Source organism: Stegodyphus dumicola, chromosome 3 (assembly GCF_044657685.1).
Source record: "Stegodyphus dumicola isolate Sdum_Otavi_A_Nest chromosome 3, ASM4465768v1".
Classification (NCBI taxonomy): Eukaryota; Metazoa; Arthropoda; class Arachnida; order Araneae; family Eresidae; genus Stegodyphus; species Stegodyphus dumicola.
Window position 1 is genome coordinate 169,190,473 of NC_140770.1, and position 16,341 is coordinate 169,206,813.

Here is a 16,341-nt window from a genome sequence, read left to right on the forward strand (position 1 = left end):
AATCTTTTATGAATGACCGATAATAAGAACATAACCCAAGGAAAGAAGAAAGTTTCTTGGCGGTGTTGGGAGGTGGGAAATTCTTGATTGCTTTTATTTTTCAATCTTGAGTTTCTATACCCTTTTGCGAAATTTTATAACCCAGATATTTAAGTTCTTTAGTTGCGAACTTGCATTTTGAGGCGTTAATTGTAAGACCAGCCTCTTTTAATAATTTAAAAACTTCTTCTAGATCTTTAATATGTTGTTCCAACGTACTACTCGTTATAATTATATCATCTAGATCGATTTTCCTAGGACAGGCTTTAGAACAATGTCCATAGCTCTCTGGAATGTTGATGGGGCCCCACACAACCCAAAGGGCATCCGTAAAAATGCATAAGTGCCCGATTTTGTTATAAACGCGGTTTTATGTATGTCTTCGGGTCTCATAGCTATTTGATAGTAGCCAGACGTTAAGTCCAAAGTAGTCATGTATCTAGTAGATTTAATCTTTCTAATAATTTCCTCTATAACCGGCAAAGGGTAAACTGGGAATTTAGTAATACTATTCAGTTTTCTGTAATCGATAGCAAACCTCCAAGCCCTTTTATCTGAAGGAGGAAACTCGTTCTTTTTCCTACAAGTACGACTGGACTCGCGTACTCACTATTTATGGGCGTTATTATTTTGTTCTTTAACATTTCCTGAATATGTTCTTCTATAATTAGGTCTTTCTGTTTTTCATAGCGATAAGGTTTAGTTCTACAGGGTTTTTCGGCAGTTAACTGTATCTGATGCGTAACTATTTGACAGCTACCAGGCGGGTCTGAAAACAAGTTTGAAAAAGTACTCACCACTTGCTGGATGGCTTGACTTTCATGGTCATTCAAATGGCTAAGGTCAACTTGCGGTTGTTCCACTGGTTCCACCACCCTGCGTCCATCTCCAGCACAATAGAACTGTCTTGAAAATTCAATTTGGCCCTCGTGGCCCTTAAAAACTCGATACCTAAAATAAGTGGATTTTGCAAATGTTTTACTACAAAAATTAATACTTTGAAGCTTTCATTTTTTACCTGTATGTTTAATGATAATTTCCCGATGCATTGACAGGTTTTTCCTTGCGCCGCTATAATTTCTGTGTTTTTGTTTTTAAATAATCGTAACCTATAAAAATTCTTCTTGAAAAATGTATCACTCATAAAGTTACCTTCTGCCCCTGTATCGATGAAGGCTTCTACTGGTACATCGCCAACCAGGACTTGTATAATTGGTAATTGTGAGTTTTTTATGACAACCGTATTTAAGTATCTTCTTGAGGGTTTTTTCGAAACTTCTGGGATCTGGACCCTCGCTTTTACAGGCCCCTCTACTCGTTTAAAGCTTTCCTTTCAACTTCTGCCTTCTGGGTACGCGGACGGTTGTTTTCAAATTTCCTTTTTGGGCCTTGACCTTCGAGGTTCGATGAGTTAGCTTGATAGCTCTTTCCCCCATAAGAGCGATTTGCGTTTCTGGTCTGCTCCTTTGAAGATTGCCTACGGAGACCTTGAGAATACGATGCCCCTCTAGCTTTTTCCGCTATTCTGCGATTTTGGAACTTGACCGCCAATTCGAAGAGTTCCTGCAATGTGCTTGGGTTTCTAATTTCGAAGTAATCTTGAACAGCAGGTAGCGAGCTTGGTAATATTATTTCAATAATCTCTGCGTCGGATTTCTTCCCATACAGCATATCCGTCAGCTTAATTTTTCGCAGAATAAAGTCCGTCAACTCTTCTATATTCCGTTGATAAAAACTATATAGTTCGGCTTCTAGCTTTACTCGGTCTTTCACTATGGGGAAGGCTTTTAATAATGATTTTTTGAAATTTTCAAAGGTATATGTTTGGCCTCCGAATTCCCCTAATAAAAATTTACCTATATTCTTCCATCATAGCGAGGCCTGTCCTCTTAGCTCAGATGGGGCAATGGCAACTTTTTGTCTTTGAGGCACAGGGTAGAGCTGGAAATGATTTTCGAGGCCTAGAAATATCGCCACCGAATTTTTTCCGTCGAAATTGACGTTTGGCTTGATTGATGCTCTCATCGTCTGGACCAGGTATCCAAATCCTTCCAATTGGCTTCCCATTTCTTGTTGTTGGACTTGTCCAGAAGCTTCCATCCAGTTTTCGGCCATTTCAGTTCGACAAGTGTTCGGGCGCCCATGTGGTGTTGCGCGGCCCCAACCTACACGCAACAATAATAGTGACTGCTATGAACTGGAAAGTGCACAAAACTCTTAAGAAGCGTTTAACTCCCTTTTTATTCTACTTTAGAAGTTACACATGTGTGCACTTGACGCTCACAAACTACGCCGAACCGACGGTAAAATAAAAATAAGAAACTAAGAATGAATAATAACAAGTTACTACCTACGAGGCTCTCTAAACGTAACTAACCTAACCGCGTTCTAAGATAACGCTGATATTTCAGCAAACTTCTGAATATTAAGTAGAAAAATTCAACTATCTGCCGAGGCAAGCACACAGACCGAAACGCGCGGTTCTTCAATTTCTACCTAGCCACCTTCACGCTCGTGAAGCAAGAAAGCACACTCACGAACTCGTTTCCCTTCTATTTAACTCAAAATTACTTCTGCTAAAGATTTGAATACTTTGCGCCTTCTACTAAAATTTACATACTTTGGCATTGGCAATTCCAGGGGAAAGTAAGGCTTGACAGGAAAGATAGTTTAAACTTAAAATAAATGTTAGTTAAAATAAATATAAACCCTACAAGCAGGAAAAAAAAAAAAAAAAACTGCCCTGTAAGTTAAATTAACTTTTTTCTTTTTCCTTAATAATTGCATAAAATATAGTAAAACATTAATTTCATCATACTATTCTAAATTAAAAATAATTAAATATAATTAAACATGATTATGAGGAAGACTCAGTTGGAACGGAATCATCTAATGGGTATAGAAATTAATATATGCAACACCCAATAATAAAGGATTATTATGTTATTCTAACCAGTTATAATGATTTAGATCTTCTCTTTTGCGTTTTTCTACTAGAATGCAAATTTAGTTTCAGAGCATTTAAACTGAGGAATTTGGGTTGTAAGACAGAGCGTGTTTCTGCCTCTAGAAGTCACGTTATTAGGTTTTGGCAGCTCAGATAAGACTGCAGTCTTCGGCTTTGCGTTATGATTGACGACATTTAAATTGTTACGCCTTTGCTAAGTTTGAGCCAACTTCGCGTTAAATAAATTGTATAGGTTTTAATTACTAGACTTAGTTTTAAATTTGAATTTGACTATTATTTTAAGTTACATCGCCACAAATTATGGTTGAACTGTAAATATGGGAAGTGCAGTTTATGTTCAAAGTTCTGATTCAATAAAAAGGTTAAAAAGGTTATTTTGTAACTTTCTTAAGTCTTTATCTTCAGACGAGAAATAATTCGCTCCAAGTCTACTAGGAGTTTGGATACCAGTTAATGCTACCAAAGAGCACCAAACTCTTGTTATTGTTATAAATTGTTATAATCCAAAAAACACCAAGACCATTTAATCAAATAAATGCTATGAACATTAAAGAAATTTTTATATTGCATTATTATGTCTGACTCTGATCTATTCAGTTACTTGAAGTGGATGATGTCCTGATAACCCTTAAGTACAACGTATTATAAGATAAAATCAAATTGACTTTCTAAGTTCGTTGCTATTTCGGATGGACGTAGGAGGCATACCATGATACGCAAAAAAGTCTCATCCAGTTCAGGCATTTGTGCGGCATGGAGTGCACTCAAAAACGACAAGCCAAAACTCTTTCTAGAGGGGCTTGGTGGTAGACCCCGGAGGCGACATTCCTGGTGCATATTCGTATCGCAACTATGGGAGTGATTTCTAAAATAGACCAATGGGCATCAGATACAAAATTACCTCACGAGACGCTAAATATATTAAGTAAATGGTCTTCAATTATAAGCGTTATGTTTAATAAACTCTCAAGTAACCGTGCCTCTTATTAGTCCAAAGGGACTGTGTCCCTGAAGGACTATTGTTTTCGTTTTGGGATTTTGCGTTGAATCGTTATAAATGTCCGTTTCGCTTTTCAAACTGTTGCCACCAAATGTTAGAGTCCTGCATTATATTTGAAGAAATTAAATAATGAAAAATCTGCATCAATGTAGGCATATTTCTCGCATTGTGATAAAACAACGGTACATAGAGCCATCGAATTTTGAATGACGTAATCCTACTACGAATATGGGCATGTGAAGCCCGAGTTTGAAATTTAGAATTTGTTTTATTATCGGTTTCATATTTCGTAAAACTTAAATTTTTGAGTAACAAACTCAACGATATGAAAGCGGGTAATGGCAACAATCTACGGAAAAAAAGAAGAAGAAGAAACCTTTTTATCTCTAGCGTGCGCGGAACTGTGCATCGGAAATTCTAAAGATAGGCTCATTTTAAAATTATTTTGCGACATTGCTACTGAACTGAATTTTATGGTTTAAGTATAACCATAAAATTTAGATAAAGAACATGATATTTAATAGATAAAGGTAACACACAAAACGTTAAAAAAACTGCCCTTTGGACGTAATTTAAAATCTGAAACCTTTCAGATTTTTTTTTGGGGGGGGGAGCTTGTTTCTTAAGTCTTTGAGTATTTTCTGGTTTCATAGTTTTAACAGAGATTAATCATTTCAGTTTCAGTGCAATGTTCAATTTCAACCCAAATGCTTTTATGCCATATTATTTATATAAAAAAATAATTGAGTATAGAAAGCGCCCATTAGCAGGTATCAAATTTCTTTCTAATGCTATTACTTTAATTAACTTCATTATACTACTGCTACTGTAATTAAGGCATAATGAAGTATAATTAAAGTAGCTTCATTATGCTACTTTATTTATACTTTAATTGCAGAACGGAATTTGTATGATAATAAGAATTCTGGTAAATTTAGTTTCGAGAAAAGCAAACAAAAATAATTCACAGTCTGAAGATTTGCAAAGTACTCAAATCTTCCTCTACATCACTTTTAATTTTTATTACATCACAAATAAAATTAAATAATTTTTTTTTTCGCCGAATAAATGTCGGCGGCAAAATTCTGAGCAAATCACAGAATTTAACAGTTGACTCTTAGAGACAACAATTGCCAACCCATTGGTCCAATGTTTAAAGCCCCTCCCACGGTTGCGATAGCAGTGTGCAGTTAGGAAATTTGCCTCTCTGGGGGCTTTTTTTTAATATTAGGAAGAAATTGAGCAAAACTATTTTGTCATCTATATGGTTTTCAAGGCTCATGTTATAAGGTATTTCTCCCGCCTTCCTAGCGTGTTTTGGTGGTTTAGTAGTTCTGCACGCTGGGCCCGAATTCCAGAGGTCCGTGGTTCGATTCCCGGAGAAGGCAGTTGCTAATTTTTTATCTCTCTGGTTTCCAAAAATTCCTAATGTCTCTACAGTGGTGCTCGAACTAAAAGGGTGGGTGATGAATCTCTTCACCCAGAATTTGGCATTTGGGTCCCCTAAAACCCCAGTCGCGCTTTAAAAAGGGGAGTATTTAAGGTATTTCTCCCACCCTCTTGGCGTGTCTTCGTGGTGTAGTGGTTATGCACACTGGGCCGGTATTCCAGAGGTCCGTGGTTCGATTCCCGGCTAAAGCGTTTGCTATTTTTCATCTTGCCTGCTTCCAAAAATACCTAATGTCCGTATAGTGGCGCCCGAACTAAAAGGGTTGTGGATGATGACTCTCCACACCCAGGATTTGGCGATTGAGTCCCCTAAAAACCCCAGTCACCCTTTAAAAGGGGGGAGTGATATAAGGTATTTCTGCCGCCTTCGTGGTGTAGTGGTTCTGCACGCTGGGTCGGTATTCCAGAAGTCCGTCGTTCGATTCCCGCGAAGGCGATTGCTAATTTTTCATCTCTCCGGCCTTCAAAAAAAATCCTAATGTCTCTACAATGTCAACAACAGACTCAGTCATACATTCGTTGCCAAGATAAAATTCGTGGGCTTTTTCTGATTAGGTGAAATTGGCTGTAGTAACATGTATAATACTCCATGATTTCATAACACCACATAGTTATCTTTTGTTATGTATGTTGTATCTGTATATTTAACTCCATTATTCAGTTTTTTTACATAGCATATATTGTATTGTAAAGTCATTAGTTTTATCGATGTCAGGAACGTGAAAAATGTGTTATTCCCTTTTCGAAATTCGAACTTCGGACCTCCCGAATACCCTTCGAGCGTGCTTCCAGTTACACTACGAAGGCATACGGAAAGGAGGGAGAAAATATCTTATATACTCTCCCTTTTAAAGAGGAACTGGGCATGAGTGAACTCAATCGCCACATCCTAGTGGTGACGGAGTATCATCCGCCATTTTTTTAATTCGGGCGCCACTGTAGAGTTATTAGGTTTATCGATGTCAGGAACGAGAAAAATGTGCAGTGTTTTACCCGGGATTCGAACTCCGAACCTCCTGAATATGCATCGAAAGTGCTTCCAGTTACACTGCACAGAAAGGAGGGAGAAAAATACCTTACAGTATTTATACTGCAATATTTGTCAATCTGTATGACAGAATGATGTGCAGGTGATCACCTTTTTGGGGTCTTTAATGCTTTTAATGCGAACGGAACAGAAAAATAAAAGATAATGGATTATGTAATCTATGTAAGTAATGCTTTAAATATAATTTTCTAGCTTTGCTAGAAATTTATATTCTATTAAATGTATTAGTTAAGGTAGCGTATTAATTTTTGTCTTTCTTTTTCAGAAATCATTCTCAAATTTTTCTCTTTTCCTATAAAGTACAAAATGGAATTTGGAAATACTTCAGAGGTAGAAGAAACCTGCAAGCTGGATTTGCTTTATGCATATAAACAAAGTTTTTTTCTGAAAGAAGCCAAGAGTGTTTCCCCTCTTTACCTACTTTTGAGTTACGAGTCAAGAATACAGATTTCGCCATGGCAACGCAGTTTTTTGAAGGCGGCTCATGTATCATTCTGCCAGCTTAGATAATTTTATTCTTTCAGAAAGCAGTCACGTAGATAAATATTAGCTGAGAGTATTAATAGTTAACCCGGCGAAGGAAAGAAGTCATAAATTAGAATGCCTATTTTCATTCATCACCTGTTCGAAAATTTCAAGCAATAATGGAGTGCTCCACTGGGCATTGTTTTTCTCAATTTCATAATTTAATCTACCGCTGTTTTGTTGTTATTAATAATGAATGAGTAATTCTTAAAAACTCTAAGAGGACTCAGCTGAAATTTTTGTACTTTTTACTTTACCTCAATGAAAATAATGTGATGTGGAGTTAACTGGAAATTTTAAGAACATACAGTAGATCCAGAGCCTCGATGGGGGGGAAATGACATGTAATGTAAGCAGGAAATTTTTCAGTTTAAAATTAGCATAAATATAGAAATAAACATGATCCTTTAAAAAAAAAAAAAAAAAAAAAAAAAAAAACTTTTAAATATAACACCCTGATAAAATTATAAATTTCGTAATTATTACACAATAATAATTAATCTAAACACATTTTTATTTCATTATCCTTTAAATTAACTTGGAAAATTAAATTACCCTTTAATATCCTTTCCATAGAAAACTGATAAAAAAATAACTCCCTCTAACACTGTTTTGTAATTCTGGCATACAAATTTAAAAAAACTGGAGAAAACTGCATTATTACGACAGAAGGATCTCAGATAAAATCTGTTACGGACAGGTCGTAAACAATATAATAAAGTATATCGCAATATATTATTAATACTTTTGTAATATAGTATAAACGGACAAATTGCAATTGGTTCAAATAGTAAAATTTTTGAATGCTAATATTTTAATCTATGAATGTTAGTATTTAAAGCCTTTTATTTAATCTTGAACAATCATTGAAATGTAAGAAAAATAATGCCTAGTACTTTAAACTGTAATAATTTTGTGAATATGAAATGAAATTTTTAACCACAGAAAATTTTAAGGCACTGAGATTTTCTAACTTTCTATACTTTGGCAGATTTAATTGATTAAGTTATTCAATGAATCAAATAGAATTTTACTTTTTTCTTTAATCAACTTTCACAGCTGTTACTGTGTAAATGACACTTGCCCTTAAGAAAGAAATTTTTGAGACTTATGAATAGTTTAAAAAAGAAAATTTCCATTTTGGATTTGTTATTCCTGGTAGTAATTTAGCAGTAGTCAGGAACAGTAGTCAGAAAATATACAAATAATTGCTTTTGCGATTAACAATTCGGGTATCTGTGCAATTGAATATCAAATTTTTATGACCATGTAATTAATTAGTTTTATATATTAAGAGAAAAATGATGGATAATAATAAATATAAGAGAAAAAATATTCTTTCACAATGTTAGTTCACAAAATAAATATAAAAATATCAGTTGCTTAGAAATCTGGCAACAGAGAATATTCTGTCGAATTTATGACTTGTTTAATGCTAACTGTTATATTATGTTTCTTGTTAATGTTGTTTTCTTGTGTACCTGATTTGGGAGGCAAAAAAAGTTCCATTCAATATTAATAAGATTGTAAAAAAAAAAAAAAAAAAAAAAAAAAAAAATCTTGTTCGGAGTGACGCTGTTTAAAAATTTATGCGTCATTATATTAATGGATTAAAAATTCTCATACATAACCTACAACTTTCAAAATGTAGATACGAATGTTCTCATTCCTTTCCAACTTTCAAAATGTAGATACGAATGTCACCTCATGCAGTTTGCTAGTATTTCTATAGATTTGCTTCAGCAATTCAGCTTCTATTACTTCGAACAACAAAGTTAAAAACCATGAACTTTATATAAGTGAGAGAATGTCTGTAGCATCCATCTATCACTGGAAAAAGTTTATCTTCAACTGCTTTCTTTAGCGAATGCTAAACGTTAACCGAACAAAATCACAAAGTATTGCTGCAGCAACTCTCTTACCAGTTGTTGCAGAGAATCAGTTGCTGCAATTAGTTGCTTACCAGTTGCTGCAGAGAACCAGTTGCTTACCAGTTGCTGCAACGTACTTAACAGTTGCTGCAAAGTTGTTGCGGAGAACTATATTTGAAAAACGTGAAATGAAATTTTCCTCTTGTAATATGTGAAACGTAGTTGTGTGTTTGTGTTGTGTGTAGATATACAAATATGTTTCAGATTGAAGCAGTGCATCATTATCTGCTAAATGCTATTCAAACTATACAATATATTCCAGTGTACTACTGTATGAGAACATAGACTTCGAGCTTTCAGTACAGTATAATGTAGAATGAGAAAGATTTAGTAAGTCTAAGCTAGAAGGTACATACCAGTATTTAACGGACCACGAGTACTTTCGACAATCCTTTAAGCCAAAACTTCAACATGCCTCTTAGAAATTCCCACAGCCAAATCGAAGACCAAATTGACACTTTCATTCAAAACTTCAAGAGGAACAGTGCCGTTTTTGTAAGCAGTTTCAGCTTGGAGAATTATAGTGCCACTTTGAGGCACACTTTCAGCGCTGGACAGCTTAGTCCATCCCAAGACATGAAGAGTAAACGTTATTCTTTTCTCTCCACTTATTCTTCGTCATCCAGGAGAACTTCAGTGGAAGAGACTAATTCGTTGTTCTCCGAAACTGGCTTGTCCTACGATGAAGAGGCAGATATTAGTGAAAGCAGTGGTAAGTAACTTGAATGATTTCTAAGGATTTATATATGTGTGGTAAGGATTTGTATATTTTTATACGTATGTAACAAAGACATTTTATCACCCAAACAGAAATTGCCTCTTGCGCCTTTTAGTGTAATGTTAACATGAAAAAAAAATCCACCTAATTTAAATTAATTTTGTTACATTTGTTGCCTTGTTAAGTCTAATTCCTCCAGCAGTGGTTCCTATCCTATCTAGCAATGGTTTCTTTAATCCATCTGTCGCTTAGATACATATTAGGAAAGAGCTTTGGCGGTTTAAGTGAATATTAGAATGAATTAATTTGCAAAGAAATGATGCAGTTAGAAGTTTGGCAAACACATATATAGAATGATTTGCATTCTGAGTCACTCGAACGCTTTAAAAAACAAGTTTCCTGAAGACCATTAATCTACGGGTTGTTTCCAAATAAAACTATTCCCAAATCAAATATCAGTTATAACTTTGTTTTTCTTACTATAATACATATAACACACTACATTGTAGCACATGCAGTACAACTCTAAAGAACAAAGGGCCGATGACTGTATCACGACAAATCAAGCAAGAACGCTTTTTTGATTCGATTTGGATATGCTTTTATTTGGGACATCTTAAATCTTTCCATTTACTTGATGTAGCACCACTGAGGAAGAATGCTTGTAGTGTGAAACTATATCACTCCAGAATTAATACACATATCGAAATAATTCTTATGTATAATGTTAAGATGTATATGTATAATGTTAAGAAATATCAAGAATTCTTGTCTTGTATTAAGAGACTTCTCTATCTTCCCTGTCTCATAGCAGACCTATTGAGCTCAGTACGAAGTCAAGTAAATGATGCGATAGTTGACTCAGAAGAGTGTAGGACTTTTTGCCGTCGCCATTTCCCCGTGGGCGTTTCGCCATCGGACCGTTTCGCCGTCGGGACATTTTGCCGTCAAGACATATTTTTCTTTTACATGACTGTATTTTACCTTTCCATATTATACACGTATTAAATTAATTTAGTTAAATAATTCTGTTTACCTTTTGTATATTTAATAAAGTTTGCTTCTAATATATACATAGTTATTTACAAGTATGAGATATAAAGAAATTACACATAGTTGGTAAATTATATCAGAATCAAAGAGAACTGGGGCTAAACTTTTGATATAACAAAAGTTATATTATCTATTTTAAAGTTATGCGGGTACAATATTTACATTATTCGTCAAAATTTCTTTAAATTTTAATCATCTAGTTCAGAGAAATCCCACCTACAAGCAGGAAATTCACAGTTTTATGAAATCTAAATGGAAAAGGGAAATACTTTGGAATCTTGTCCAGCACCTTACTCTCTTTAATTAATATGTCATGTGTAACGGTGTATTTGTATAAAATTGTACACAAAAATATTTTATATAAAATATTTATTAAATTAAATTAAATTATTAAACTAAATCGACTTATCAATTTAAATCAATATAATACGGCAAGATTTAATACAGTCGTGTAAAGAAAAATATGTCATTCGTCGTTTCATTCCCGATTCAGAAAGTTTGTGTTTATTCTGCGGGTTATCAAAAAGCTCCGATGTTACGCGGAATGTTTCTTTGCATATGATAAAATGATTCGAAATTTCCGAGATACTTATTTTAAAGAATCTCTGGAAGCACTAAGAGTTCGAAAATATTTTCAACCTCGAGCGACCTTGATAGGTATAGTAGTTGCGTTGCTGGCTGCTGGGTCCAGATTGGAATCTCGAAGAACGCTTGGATGTTTAGTATCGTTGTGGTATGGGGGCACTTCATAACACACACGGCGGCTGGACAGAATCGTACTGCCACCTATAAGGTGTCTAAGACCAACGCCAATGAGAGATGCAGGCTAATGCCTGTCGCTACGACAAAATTCATGGACTTCTTCTCAGTGGCGTAAATAAAAGTGTGCAGGGAATACAACCGCATAGGGGTCCAAGGTTTTAGAGTGTTCTTAGATGCTCAGGTTTTAGAGTGTCCTTAGATGCTCTGCTGAATTAGATTTATATGATTAAATTTTTAATTTAGAAAAACCAAAATAGAAAGACTTTATGTTTGCTTCCTATAGAATAGAATTGTGTATATGTAAAAAACATATACACAATTTCTATAGGATGAACAATAGAAATAATAGTAATTTTGTAAAATAATAGTAATTTAGGAAAAAAGTAGAAATAAATAATTTAGAATAAAATAGAAATAAATTGGTTATTTTTGTTTTATAAAAACATGTCCAGAATTTTTTTGCAGAACCAAAATCAATGAATGAACAATAAAAATAATAGTAATTTAGGAAAAAAATAGAAATAAACTGGTTTTTTCTTTCATAAATACATATACAAAATTTGTTTACAGAAGCAAAATCCATGAATGAACAGTAAAAAGCAGTACAAAAGCTCTTGTAGTAATTTAGAAGCAATAAAAACAGTAGTAATTTAAAAAAAATAGAAATAAACTGGTTACTTTTGCTTCCATATAAAAGTATACGCAATGTTTTTACAGAAGCAAAATCAGAGGTTTACGTAGTTAGTTATACATAGGGGTAAAGTGGGACTCCTTTTTAAGCTTTTCATCTCAGCCCCTTAACAACCTTCGTTCCAGCTTCTTTTTGTGTAATTCCAGATAGGTAGCATCAGGAACTGTCCGAAAATAAAGCTGCACAATTATCATCTAAAAGCAAATTCGAATACCAAACAACATGCATATTGTTATTCTGAATCCTTGCAATCGGAACGCTTTCAAGTCGCTAATGATGAAGGCCATTAGTGATTCTGCGCTAGTGATAATTTGACGATCAGGATTATTGCGAAAGCAATTTTCCATTTTCTAAAAGCAAGTTTTTAGACAAGGGTTGCTAAAACGAAGAGGCGGTTCATCAGAGTAGGGAGATACAAAAAATGTTTACTTTCTTTTTGAAATCAAAATTCGATATAAAGTATATATAAAACTGTGTTTCTGGGGTTTTTTTTAAGTGATCTTTAATAATTTTTTCAATTAAAAGTTTGCAATTATTACTACTATTATTATTATAGTTATTTTCAGTTATAAAATTGTCGACAGTCAGAAACATTTCGAATGAATCCTTTTTTTTTTTTTTACCCTATTTTTCCAAGTATTGTTCTTTTTTAATAAAATCTCCAATTTTATCATTTGAAATAAATATATTGTTAATTTTGACTTAAAGAGATCCTTTAGTTTTTCGAAAGTATCCAAGCTTTGAGAGCCATTAAACATTTTGAGAAAGAAACAGCAAGATCAGATTTTAGCTTGGTTAAAAATGTAATAATTTTGTCTTTTGGTAATAATAATAATCTTAAACTTTTGGTAATAATAATAAATAAATCCCAGTTGACATTCTTTATTCTGCATGTAATAAAAATGTTTGCGTTCGAATTCCATGTCTTTAGAGAGATTTGACAATAAAAGGCTAATTTTGACAGCACCTTAAATCACATCGTTCAATTCCGTTGCTAATGTTTTGCTGCAAGTACCTCTAGGTGGGTTAAACAGTGAGCAAACGGTTACATATTCATTAAAAGCAAGCGGCATTGGCAATGATTTAAAAGACGATAATTTCACCCGTCATCGCTTTTGCAACCTATGTGCGTTCTCTACAGGAATTTTTCTATTTTAAACCTTGTAGTTTAAAATATTTGTAAAGTTTATAGATTTCTGACTCTTGCAGGTTCTTTCTAAGGACAACAAAATAACAATTCTTTTCCGAACTTTTTATTTCCTTGTGAAGTAAAGGAAGCATTGTAAACTCACGAAAAATTTCCGGTATTATATTTCAGTGAAAATATTCATTTTGACCACTCTCGAATCCGTTTAAAAGATATTTTTGTGCGACATCTGTATGTACGGACAGCATAAAGATTTTTTTTTTCTAAAACGAATTGTAAAATAAATTTAAAATGCATTCAAAAGATTTTTTTTTTTTTTTTTTTTTTTTTTTTTTTTTTTTTTTTTGTGAACTGTGTATGCACGTACATTCTAAAGAACGTACGTATGTACACTGCTCAAAAAAAAAAAAAAAAAAAAAAAAAAAGAGACAGTGCTATATCTCCCGTTCTACTGGGGCGATTCACGAAATTCAAATTGCGTTCTTCCTGTCTCGAAAGCGCGACTTCGGATATATATTAGATTTATATATAGCACTATTCTAACATAGGTATTTTGACACAAAATCGGACTTTTTCTGAAATAACATAAAATTTTTTTTCCATATTTCGATTCTACGTCTCAAATTATGCCAGAATACCAAGTTTTGTAAAAATCGTACGAGTAGTTTTTGAAATATTAACTCTCAAAATTTTAGCTCCTCAATGTTAATTGAATTTGGCAAATATTTATTTATGTCTCTTTTTTTATTAAACGTTTTTGATTTTTTATCTCACATTTCGAAAATTAGGTTCATTCCAAATAAAATTTACCCATTTTTTGTGTTTTATTTTTTAAATTTCTATTTTTAAATAATTTTTATAAATTTTTCGAAAAAAATTTTGAATTATAACCTATAAAAGTTTTACCGTCATCTTAAAGTAGGTATATTTTTAAGCATATCTGCAAAAAATTAGACTTTTTTATTCAAAATTTTCTAAGATATACACAAATTTACATATTTTCGCGTTTTGAAATTTGGCATCTTTTTTTTGAGCGATAATAACGCCAAATGTGGTCTATGGATTTTTGTTACGCTGTATTGCCACAGCTATTTTTAACCTTAAATTTCAAGTAAAATTTTACGAAGAATTAATTATATGACATTTTTTCCCTTAAATTTTTGTAAGAGTAAATTTTTACCTTCGGCGTTTTATCGTCTGCTACTTTACTTCGTTTAAATCGAATTGTCTAAAACTAAGAATTTTCGTTTGATGTTTATTTGAATTTTATGACATTAACTGCACAATTTATTTTTAAACAAACTGATGCTTTTGAAGTGGCTGAAAGAGCGGCTGGTACTATCATCCATATTTTTAAAGCACAGTATATTTTTATAGAAACAAAAGATTTAGAATAATCATTTTTATAAAAGTCAAATTATGATATAAATATACAACCCTCTAGAGACTGAATTAATGGAAGTTCAATGGTTATGTAGAAATGATCTGCAGCTACTTAATCACTGGATTTCCGTGGACAAGTAAGAATAATTATATAAACGACACCCATCATTCTGAATTCAATTAACAACGAGGATACGATGTTTATTAAATGAATTCAAGAAGTTTTAAAACATAAAAAATCAACTCATTTTTTAACCTAAAATGTATTTTTGTGCGTAGCGTATTTTCATTATTCTAATTTAAAATTCTAATAATTCTTAAAATTCTAATTTAGAATGTAATTGTCAAGAACTGATTCCTAATCATCAGTAATATAATAAGTAATTATAACGGTTATTAATAAATCCTTCTTATAAAGTAATTGCAAATATTTCAAAAAACTTTCTGTCTGAATGCAAATATTTTTAATTTTATATTAATCAAGATTGCACACGATATTATTTATTTGCACTTCAATTCTTAATGTCAGTTCTAGTAGAAGTTACAAATCAATTATATTTAATTAAGGATTGGATTGGATTATTTAATTATGGCAAAGCACACGAGGGCTATCTGCCTAAAGGAAGGGATACCTTCGTGGAGGACTTTCTAAGGGAAACTGGCTCGTATACACGTTACACATCGGGAAAACCACGGAAACACCCATGCGACCAGCCCGTTCGCGGGATTCGAACCTCGGACCGAACTACCAGTGATCAGCGTCTTTACCGCTCGGCCGTTTGTGGGCCTTAATGAAATGGAAGGCGATAACTTTATTTAAAATGATTGTCAGAAATACCAAAATGTTTCGAAAAGTTGGATACTTTTTAATATACTTTCAGAATGTTTAAAGAAAAAGAGAAGAAAAATAAATTTTTTCGTAAAATTTAGTATTTGTATTTTTTTTTTTAATTTAAAACTTTTCAATGTTGTGATATTTGATTCTTGCGATTTCAAAAATAAAATATTTGACTAAAATATGAATAACATTTTAAGAAACCAAATGTAGGATAAAATTGTGTAAAGCAATGGGCACAATGATAAAACTGTTTAAAGCACTGTATGCAAGTCATCCTAAGTTAAAATGTCGGTTATACATCTCTCTTATTTATATATATCTTTTCTGAACGGAATATTAAAAGGCGTATAAAACTGTGCTTTACTGTATTTTCTCTTTTAATATAGTATGCAGTTTTCAAACTCATCGTAGTCTGGGTTACAAAGTATTCTTCCGAAAGAAACGCAGTTCAAATAAATAAAATCAAATTCTGGAAAATTGATATTAATAAATATATTTAAAATGCTCAGTTCGAAGGAATAAATAGAAAATTTTAAAACAATTATCCGAAGAGACAATGCAACACAAACAATTAAAATAAAAGTATAAAAATTTAAAAATTACCTAAAATAATAACTATGACGAAAAATATATATAAAGAAAACTATTTGAAAAAAAATAAACGCTGCACCTTTATTTACGCAGTTCGAATAGGTAAATAGAAATTTTTAAAACAGTTATTCGAAAAAAAAAAAGTGCAACTTAAACAATTAAAATGAAATTCGAAAAAGAAAAAATTACTTAAAATAA

The 16,341-nt window shown here is 32.8% G+C and overlaps 1 protein-coding gene across 3 annotated transcripts in view; it reads left to right on the forward strand.

Annotated features, from left to right (window-relative positions):
• LOC118194573 (guanine nucleotide exchange factor DBS-like) overlaps positions 1–16,341 on the forward strand; it is a 381,336-nt gene that overhangs the window by 140,460 nt on the left and 224,535 nt on the right. For all 3 annotated transcript variants that reach the window (XM_085813601.1, XM_085813600.1, XM_085813602.1), the window contains exon 2: positions 6,770–9,672. In XM_085813601.1, the coding sequence (XP_085669727.1) occupies positions 9,372–9,672 (301 nt within the window). In that variant the 5' untranslated portion in view covers positions 6,770–9,371. The remainder of the gene's footprint in view (positions 1–6,769; positions 9,673–16,341) is intronic.